This window comes from Phalaenopsis equestris, unplaced genomic scaffold (assembly GCF_001263595.1).
Source record: "Phalaenopsis equestris unplaced genomic scaffold, ASM126359v1 Scaffold000777, whole genome shotgun sequence".
Taxonomy (NCBI): Eukaryota; Viridiplantae; Streptophyta; class Magnoliopsida; order Asparagales; family Orchidaceae; genus Phalaenopsis; species Phalaenopsis equestris.
This window is the reverse complement of record NW_018165217.1, coordinates 49,139-60,166: the sequence shown is the minus strand read 5'-3', so window position 1 is coordinate 60,166 and position 11,028 is coordinate 49,139. Positions and strand designations below refer to the sequence as shown.

At 33.7% G+C, this 11,028-nt stretch overlaps 1 protein-coding gene across 1 annotated transcript; it reads left to right on the top strand.

The window, feature by feature from the left end:
* Positions 1–7,729: 7,729 nt before the first annotated feature.
* LOC110031149 (thiamine thiazole synthase 2, chloroplastic) lies at positions 7,730–9,726 on the top strand. Its single transcript, XM_020734217.1, has 2 exons — positions 7,730–8,754; positions 9,364–9,726. Exons 1-2 carry the CDS (start codon positions 7,870–7,872, stop codon positions 9,532–9,534), a joined length of 1,056 nt encoding a protein of 351 aa, XP_020589876.1. The 5' UTR covers positions 7,730–7,869; the 3' UTR covers positions 9,535–9,726.
* The last annotated feature ends 1,302 nt before the right edge of the window (positions 9,727–11,028 follow it).

The window sequence follows — 11,028 nt, the reverse complement described above, 5'->3', positions numbered from 1 at the left end:
ATTCCCTTAATGGCCTCTCATGGTTATTTAAAGGCCCCAACTTGAGAGCACCTCACGAGTCTCAACCTCACCAAAACCTTACTCAAACTACCTACCTTCAGTACTAAGGTTGTTCCCACAAACCCTATCAGCCACCTCCCACCAATTCTAAGCTATCTCCAATACCACATAAGCTTAATTTCCCTTCTGAAATTCGAGGCTTTTTACGGCCTTCACAACAACCTCATCAAAACTCCATTTAAACCCTTTTATTAGCTTCACAAAGTCCTAAAATCTCATCCCTAACCAAAATCCCTTCTTCACACACCCTCTAACCTAGCTCAATACCAATGACCCGACCCGCAATTACATGTATTTTTAATCTTCAAAATATTGCGAAAAACTTGACCCAAATTATATTCAGCAGCTAGTGTGAATAAATGAAATAATATATAATTTTCTTTAAACACCCCAATATCGATCCTAAGAGGAAAGTTGGACTCTTTTAAATTTGCTTGCAAAACTCAGAAGAAATTTCTATCTAAATTGTAGATTAAATTAAATAAAAATTAAAAGATCGCAACGGTTAAGACTAAATTAAAGTAGATAGAAAAAACTATGATTAACAGTTAAAAAAATGTAATTCTAACAAGTTTGAATATTATGACAAGATTTTTCCCTTGCAATGAGATATTAATGAATGTAGGATTTGAATGACTAATAATATGATGATGTATTGTGACAAATAGGAGAATTCCTATTCCTTACCCTCTCCCAGCGCTAGCAAAGAATATTGGCTAATTTAGAGTTTTCACCAGCTTGTGTAGTATTGCTGAGTAGATTCTAGCCTCTCACCTCCAGATTACCCACCGTGTCATCTCTATATGACCTACTAGAAACCCTTACGATCCAACCTCCACACCGAATTGGAAAAGAATTTAGTCTGTTACCATAGAAATATCAATTCTATGGCCATAAAAAATTATCTCCCAATCTATTTTCGCTCCCCCTTAGGTGATCGCAACGGCTCTGCACAGACTGAAGTGTGACACTAACTAGTTGGGTGAAATCATAGCCCTCCCAGGTCATTAGGTTTCTCAACAGATTTTAACTTCACAAGCGGCCAATTTATAAAGTTAATGAAGAATCGGTGAAAATTTCATCACAATTTTTAAAAGTAAAAATAAATCTTTAAATCATTCTCATCCCACAAGATTAATTCCCAAGAGCAAGGAAAAAGCAAGTGAACTACTCAGAATTAATGGAGAATAAAGCAAAAACACCAAATTATGTTGAAATCCAAGTCTTAGAAACAAAAAACTTAAACACAAATACAAAGTACCTTATGTCTTTTCCCTAACACAAGTTCTTGAGTCTCCTCAAAGAATTCTCCAAACTCTTACTCTTATAACACAAAATAAAATTAAACTCACACTTAAACACAGAAGTGGGACTTCTTAAAGCCTTCAAATGCTGCCAAAAAGTCCTCTTTTTCGTCCAGTTTTCATCCCTATTAATATATCTCTGAAAATAACCAAGGGTTGCTTCAAACACCTCTTTAAAATTTGATAAAATTTAATAGATCTTATAAAATAGAAGTTATTGGTGCTATAGAGCCCACTGCACCCGTATATGGCGCTATAGCACCAGAGGGTGGTGCTATGACGTCATAAAGATTACACAATTTTTGCTCATTTTTCCCTCATTTCTCCAAGTGTGCATTCCATGTACATGAAACAAAAAATATACAAAATACATTGCTTTAAAGTGCAATATCACTAAAATATTTATAAAACGATCATAAAATATGCACTTAAACACGTAATTTTATGGTGGATCAAGGCCTTGCCTTTTGGATGAAGTTAATGGCTTGAAACTCTTGAATTTCTCCTCAGTTTAGTCTTCTATGATGAAGGCCGACTTTACTATATAGATAGATTTATCTCACCTAGATGAAATTATAAAAATAAACTCTATGTTATTCGGTTGAAAATCGAGGGAGATCTTAACCCTAAAGTGGGTACAGCTCCTAGTTCATATACTCTTTGGGACGATAAACCAATGTCATCTGTTTCATGTTTTTGAAATGAACGCCATAGATCTAACTGAACTATGGAACTACGAAGAGGAGCGCAGTGGATCGAGGCCACCTCAGCTACCCTCGTGGAAAGCACAGCTAGCCACAAAACGTCGCATGAAGCTTTGGAGCGGACGAAGAATGGCGCGTCGATGACTGGATTAAGTAGGAAATATGGAATTTATGAATTAAATAAATTTAGAAAAATCTAATAAACTTTAAAAATTTATCTCCCCAAAGAAAATCATAAAAATAAAAAAAATACTCTAAAACTCAACAAATAAAATAAAAATAATTAATATATATTTAATTATAAACTAATTAAAAACTACAAAGAGCACTTTAATTATAAAAAATTAAATACAAAGCAAAAAAATATGAAATTTTCAGGGATTATTCCCTCTGACATTTCATGTTTTTTTTCCAAAATCAAGGCTCCACCTTAACATCAAAATGTTTAATTTTCTATCAATATTATAATTATTATGAAAATTAATTATAAAAAATAAAATAAAAATCAGAAAATACAAATTAAAATGAAAAAAAAAAGTTAGGCAGCAATCCTAAACACTAAAATGACAATTTTTGTTTCTAAAAAAGTTAAAAGTGAAATGAAAACATGAGGGGTAAATTTGTAAATTTACAAATCTTGCATATCAAACCCAAATTATCTCCTAAACTTAAATTAAACATAAAAATTAACTTAGTTAAAGAAAATTATTGTCATAATTATCCTCTTAATTATGATTTTATCTTAATAATTAAACTCTAAACTTAGTTTAAGTCTAACCTAACTTAAACCTAACTTAATTCAAATTTTAAAACTTTATTTAGGTCTAACCCAACTTAGACCTAATTCAACTTAAAATTTTAAAACATGAATTAGGTCTAACCCAACTTAGACCTAACTCAATTTAAAGGTAAATTCAACCAACGTATGACCTAACTTAGACCGAACTTAATTCAAAACATTACACTTAACATAGGCTTAACCCAACTTAGAACTAACCCAACTTCAAATTTCAAACTATGCTTGGGTCTAACATAACTTGGACCTAACTCGACTAAAAATTTAATCATAATTTAAGTTTTAACCCAACTTGGACTTAATCCAAACTTAACCTAAAACTCAACTCAAGTCTAACCCAACTTAGGCTTGACTTAAACAAATCTTAAGCTTAACATAAAGCTTAACATAGGTTTAACCCAGTTTAGGTCTGAACCCAAACCCAACTTTAAACACAACAAAGACCTCAACCAACTTAACTTAAATCTAAACTTAATTCAATTCTAACCTAAGTTAGGCTTGACTTAACTAAATCTAAACATAGTTCATGTATAATTTAAATTTAACTTGACATAACTAAACCTAAACTTAGTTCAAGTATAACTTAACTTGGACTTGACTTAACAAAATTCTAAACTTATCTCAGACTAGACTCAACTCAAGGAAAACTTAAACAAACATAGGTCAATCCAGCCTAATCTAGGTTCATCCAAATCAAACTTAAATCAAACTTGGGTTAACACATCCTAACCTGAGCTGACCCAAATCAAACTTGGGTCAACCCAACCTAACTTGGGCTAACCTAAAATCAAACTTCTAAACAAACTTCAGTCAACCCAACCTAACATGGGCTATCCAACATTAAACTTAAGTTAAGTCTCAGTCAACCTAGGCTAGCATAAAATCAAACTTGTACAAACTCGGGTCAACCGGCCTAACTTGGGCTAACCCAAATCAAACTTAAACAAACTTGGGTCAGCCCAACCTAACATGGGCTAACCCAAAATTAAATTTAAACAAACCTGGGGCAACCCGACCTAACCTGGGCTCACCTAGATCAAACTTAGGTCATTATAGCTTGACCTGGTCTAACCCAAATCAGCTTTAATCCAACACGGGCCAATCCAGATCAACTTAAACTAATTCAAGCAAACCTCAGTTAACCTAAATCAAAGTCAAAATTGACAACAATGAACAAAGTTAAAGAGTGTTTGATCTCTCATAAGAGAATAAAATCACACTAGATTTAAAAATGCACTATGGGGACAATAGGAGTTGAAATGCAAATTTTGTAATAAGCGTAAATGACATAACATAAAATACACCCTAAAAGTCATTAAAACTTAAACTTCAACTATAAAACACAATCAAGTCTAATAAGGAAGTTTGAAGGAGGCAACCCATGACATTTGGAGGACAAAACCATGAGATCTTGGTCGAGTCATTTCAACATAAAAAAAATAATAAAAACACAAAAATTAATCAGCAAAGAAGTCTTAAGCAACCTAAAATCTGAAAAAGACACTAAAACTTAAATGAAACTCTAATGAATAAAGATCACCGAATGCAACTTTAACCCTGCTACCGAATCTGTGAAGATCTCTCAGATGACACAACTCCATGTTATTGACAACAATAGTCCGATCAGAGTAGATTTAAACGTCGCTTTGGACAAAATAGATTGGGGAACCCAACAACCCTAGGACGATGAAAAGCCATCGACATCTTGACCTGACTATCTAATATTTAACACATTAATAATCAAAATAAACATATTCATTTACATTAAAATGAAGCATTCCAACTTTGTTTTCCAGCGTTGCTAAAGACAAAAAATAAAATATTATCTTAGATTTACTTTACATATTATTAGAGTGTGTTAACTCTGTTTTGCAGAGCTGTTATAACTAAATAAGTTGTTGTAGTAACCTACGATCTTTCTTTGAGTCTTCCTTTTGTTTTCTAGAGTTTAGAAACTTTTATAATCAATTGACTATAAATATCCAAACTATCCAAAATAAGACAAAACATGAAGCAAAAGATGAACCTTACCTAAACTATCAACGATAGTTTGGATGATGTTAGTTGACAAGTCTAACTTAAGTTAAGGTTAGCACCCATACCATCAGTTTGTCTTCATTCCAAAGGTTTACCCAAATTATAGGTCGATAATTACATTTTTGTCTTTTATTTATATCACTATTAGACTAATCTAAGGACTAAACCCTCTACTCCAACCTAAATGAATTCAACTTAACTTTTTAAAATAAAACTCGTAACTAAAACTAAACTACATAACCATAGAAACATTATATGTCTAAACAAACTCAATTGGCATCAAATAAAACTGAATAGAAATCCCTTTTTTATTTAAAGAAATGAATAATAACAATATCTACAGTTATAGGCATAACATAGTGCTTATGTTCCTTGTTTTCGAGCTCTCGCTCATTGCATTGAAAAGAGTGCTTTGACCTGTTAGAATCACTACCTTACAGAGTGAGTTCCGCCAATGCATATCGTTTAGTCTTTTGAATAGACCTTCTATTTATTAATCATCAAAGACTTGTATAACTCATTACACAGCTTGCTTCGACACACTCAACACTAAATAAATAAAAACATTAGTGTGGTGAGGTATAACACATTTAAATTTGAATTTTTGAAATATGTTCACATTAGTCTTAGAATATTATGCATAAGATACATATTTAGGCAACTTGATTTATAATCAATTTGTATGACCTATTACACATAATAAATAACTACCAACCCTATCTTGCATCATCGAGATCAGTCATGCATGGTTTTGAATGCTATTACATGGTTTAGATGGTGGCTCATTTCAGACAGGTTTGTAAGTCCAGTTTATTCTATGTTTCCCTTCTTTTAAATTAGGATTCTAAGGTTTCACTTTTCTCAGTGCACTTTACCCTAAGAATTTGAGGTTGCTCATCTAGTCACAAAATAAATCCTTACATTTAGGGTTCTACATGATTGTAAACCGTGTAGTACAAGCCTAACATTTTAATAAAACACGAGGATAAAAACATTAAATTTCTCTTCAAAAGCGTTAAGTGCCAAACAACAGGATAGTCCGAGATACTTTTGAGGTTTCCTCGATATCTCCAGGTGTCCCTTACCATTTTAACAACTATTCAGCTTTTGAGCTTTTCCTATTTGAGAATCTAATGCCCAATTGTGGAAGTCTAAACTCAGAAATATCTTGAGGACAAAACCATAGCCTTAATCAAAATTTTTTATATGTAACTTCGGTTGCTTATGATGTGATTAACTATTAAGGGCTGCCCTTATAGGAAGAAGAAGACCCCGCTATCTAGTTTTCAAATTAGATAGGGAAAATAATATGTCGGGTTTAAACCGTAGACTAGTGCAGATATCCAATGTTTTCTTAGTTCAAAAAATCAAACCCATTGTAAAATTGTATTTCTACCTTTCGATGTGGTTTACTACTTTTGATTACGTGCTTCATTATTTGTTCAACCAAAATCTTCAAATCTACACGACTTTCAAAAGCCTCGTGTTGAAGTGAAAATAAAATCTGACAGCCATGTAGATGCAAGGAGAAATAGACGTAGCATACTGAGAACCATCCAATACACCTTATTTATAAGGGTAATGGCCATGGAAAACCAAAGAGTCTAATCATTGCATTAAATTATGATTATTAAGATTTACTTTATTGTTTTAAAAATTTTCATGTTCTTATAAGAGTTATCGCTATGAAGGAGCAAGGAAAAAAAAACATACTATGTATGCCCAAAAAAAATTATTTGCATGAATCTCACGTCAATCTAACAATCCAGATCAAAGAAAACATGACAAAGATCCTCCCTGAAGAAAAGCTTCAAATCTTCGCGAATCCGACTAGTAGAAAATCACTCAGTCTACTGATAGCCAGCTGACTGAAGGAAACCTATTGACAGGAAGTCAATATAACGATGAAAGGGCCACCCAAGCAAACATGAGTAGGCCTCCATGCCAACGTCCAAACAAAGATATAACACCTTAACAATCTGGCAACTTTCAATGTGAAACTCTCTCAACAACTCTCCAAAAGATCCCTAAAGATCCCCAAAGTTCACTAGAAATCACCAAATAACAATAATCAAGCAAGTCGATTGGACGCTTGAAAGCTAACCAACTACTGCACTGAAAAACAAACCGACTTCTTAAAGCGAATGTTGATCAGTGTCTAGACGAAAGCTGATCGAAACCAGCTCAGCCAGCCGACCCAAGGACCTCTCAAGCAAAATGTTCAGGTGGGGAAATCCCTATAAAACCCCTTTAATGCACTGATAAAACATAAAATTTTATATTGTCCCTCTATATCCAACCATAAGGCTCTTGGGCACATGACAAATTTTGATTCAACAGATTCAAAACATTACTATTTACAATTTTAGTATCATATTTCGTCCATTTTATAAATTCTCACTCAAAGATTAAAATTCATGATAAAGCCCCCACCCATTTTTTTTATTTTTACCAATTCTCAATTATTTGATTATGACACACATAATTCCATTTATTGAATAGCTTAAAAATATCATATGATTATTATTCTAATAAATAAAAATATTTTAAATGCTATGTATATAATTATCCTTTCACTATTTAAAATTAAGAAAGTGGTGTTTTAAAATGATATTAAAAATTCTGGTGATCTGAATATAAAAGATAAATTTAGATGTTAAATATCTAAATAAATAAGAAATGTGTGGTATGTAATGCATGAATAAATTAATATAAAATAAATATTGATTAGTTAGAACAAAAAAATACAAAAAATTCCTCAAATTTCTCCAATAATAGAGGCGGTGCGAGTACTTTTCCGTGATCTGTTGAAAAGCAGTGGTGAAAACGGCAATCATATTCTCCGCCAGAGAAAAAACGGAGACCGGTGCGGAGAGCTTCCCTATTTAATCCCCTCTCAGGGTTCGCCCCTCACCATGAGTTACCCTTGACCTCACAATCTTCTCGAAAGATAACCTTCATCTAAATCATGGCGTCCATGTCTACCTCTTCCCTCTCCGCCGCCTCCAGATCCCTCCTCTTCGACCACCATCACAACTCCTTTCTCGGTGGCGGCCTTCCCACCCGCGTAACTCCGGTCTCACCCGCCGCCTCCGTTCGCTCCCCCTCCATATCCGCCAAATATGACATCCAATCCTTCAAATTCGAACCCATCCGCGAATCCATCGTATCCCGCGAGATGACCCGCCGCTACATGACCGACATGATAACCTACGCCGATACCGACGTCGTCATCGTCGGCGCAGGCTCTGCCGGCCTCTCCTGCGCCTACGAACTCTCCAAGGACCCCTCCATCCGCGTCGCAATCATCGAGCAATCCGTCTCCCCTGGTGGCGGGGCCTGCCAGCTCTTCTCCGCCATGGTGGTTCGCAAGCCAGCCCATCTCTTCCTTGACGAGGTTGGTGTCCCGTATGACGACAACCACGAGTCCTACGTGGTCGTCCGCCACGCCGCGCTGTTTACCTCGACCATCATGGCTAAAGTTCTTGCCCGCCCCAACGTGAAGCTGTTCAACGCCGTGGCAGCTGAAGATTTGATTGTAAAGCAGGGGAGAGTAGCCGGAGTGGTGACTAATTGGGCGTTGGTTTCGATGAATCATGATACCCAGAGCTGTATGGATCCGAATGTGATGGAAGCGAGGGTTGTGGTGAGTTCTTGCGGCCATGACGGTCCTTTTGGGGCATCAGGGGTGAAGAGGCTGAAGGCGATCGGGATGATCGATCATGTGCCGGGTATGAAAGCGCTTGATATGAACACGGCGGAGGATGCTATTGTTAGGCTTACAAGGGAAGTCGTACCCGGTATGATTGTTACAGGTATGGAGGTTGCAGAGATTGATGGGGCTCCCAGGATGGTAAGTCTCCGGCATCTTTTACCTGCATCAAATTTATTTATTTATTTTCTTACTTAGACTGCATTCTTTCGCTCTTTTTTCCGTGGATCTGAGATGAAGAAATTATAATCACAGCTTTTATGGAGGATATGCACTCAATTTATTACATATTCCCTTATTTATTATTATTTAATATTTTTCTTTTTATAACTATGAGTTGTGTTATTTTAATTCTAATTTTTAAGCAGAATTCAGAAACATTGGGGGTGCATGAACGCCCTACCTAATTCTTTCAAGGAATTCCTAAAATATAATTTCTGAATAATATTTAGTACAAAATCAAATTTATGTAAATTACATAAGACGATGCATAAGCGATTTTTCCTTTATGCTACCAAGAATTCCGTATAGAATTTTTTTTTCCTTATTAACAGTGTTAAAATTCCCAAAATATAATATTATTATTTAAAACTATAATTTGTATATGTAACCACCAGATGTTCATTGAAAAAAAAAACTTTGATGCAATTTGTTAAGAGAATATTTTATTATTATTATTTAATGTATATAATATTATATTTTTGTAAATATTTGAGCGAATTTATTAAATTTCAATTGATTTTAATGAAGGGACCGACTTTTGGAGCGATGATGATCTCGGGACAGAAGGCAGCGCACTTGGCTCTTAAGGCCCTCGGAAGGCCAAATGGGATCGACAAAACCGTTGGATCGGTGCATCCTGAAATGGTGATCGCCTCATCCGACGGCGCGGATGTGGTCGAGGCCGGGATTCCTACTTAATACTCTTGTTCGGAAAAATAGGTCCGGAGCACGGCGTGGAACGCGTGGTACCACTTTCTCTCATAAAAGAGTCTCGTGAATCGTAATCGTTTTTTTCTGCTTTTGTTTTTCGGAAGTTTATGTAATATTTAATTTGCCTTTAGATTAAGACATCCACTTTGTTATTTAATTGGGATTATCATTGTATTTTAACTCTGGGATTCTCTTTTATTTAATTAAAAGTTTTTTTTTTAATATATATTTTCAATATTGCCACAATGCCGACGGCCACCTACTTTCTGCACGCTACCATCTTATCACAACCACATGTCCCCCCTCCGCAATGTTTGAACAAGAAAGATAATCGTCCCTTCAAAATTTTTGTTAAAGCTTTTTATTATTATAGAATATATGAAAAGAAATTTGCCTAATGATTCTATCACTCTATAAAATATTTAATCATAAATATATTTTTTAGTAATTATATCTATAATTATTTTGAAAATTTTGAACTAAAAGTAAAAATAGTATTTAATTGACCTTTTTAAAACATGATTTTGATATTCAAAATTTTACTCTGTCAATGAGATGAAATTAGAAAGAGATTTTAAACGATTGGATGATGTCTGTCCGGTTTTTGAAAATATTCTCCATTATGTAGAGAAGATCTGGTTGTCTTTTTCTTCTCTGTAATTTATTTACAAATTAATCAGATTTTTTTGTTAAATCATGATATATATATATATATGTCACATCTATTATTTAATTTGATGTATTTCAAGCTTAGAATGATGATAAATGTTCATTAATAAATGTTATAAATAAACAAGCTTTGAAAGCGAAATATCATAATAAGGAAAGATATTATTGCAGCGTAGTATTATTTTAATATTGATATTTTCATAATCACTTAAAATAAATAATTGCAAAAAATGATTAAGAGATTTAAAGAACACATTAGAGCATTATTGATTCTTAATTTTGTATAAAATTCATAATGTTTGTCTTTTGGTAAAAAATACAATTTTCTTGTGGTCAATATACACTAAAAATGATCTGTTGGGATGATCAACATTCAAATGTCAAATCGATTGCAATCGAAAAATTGGAAGAAACATGCCAAATAAATTTTTGATAAAATTAAATTGATTGAACCAAAATGTAATTCAAAGTTTGGTTATAAAGAAACCAAAATTTAATTGGCAGTTGAAGTTCGTCTATGAATAAACATCAAGATTTACATATATGTTGTCACTTTGGCATGGTAGGTAGGTCCTATGCTGAAAGCCTTGCATATGTGTGTTTAAGTGGGTGAAAAAGAATTTATTTTAAAAAACCATAATTGTGTATCATCACTTTTTTTCAATCAAATATTGTGTGCTTTGTAAATTTTTATTTTTTTTAGCGAAAAAATTAAATAGAATAGTAAATTTTAATAAAATTTTTTTTATTTAGTTTATTTAGGGCCACTTAATATGGCGCCCAATCTCCTTCATTGGACTGTCATTACCCATT

What these genes read in the sequence shown, in the direction of transcription:
- LOC110031149 (XM_020734217.1), top strand. Translation starts at nt 7,870, where the DNA reads ATGGCGTCCATGTCTACCTCTTCCCTCTCCGCCGCCTCCAGATCCCTC. An exon ending in TTGATGGGGCTCCCAGGATG is followed by an intron (nt 8,755 to 9,363) that starts GTAAGTCTCCGG and finishes ATTTTAATGAAG; the next exon opens with GGACCGACTTTTGGAGCGAT.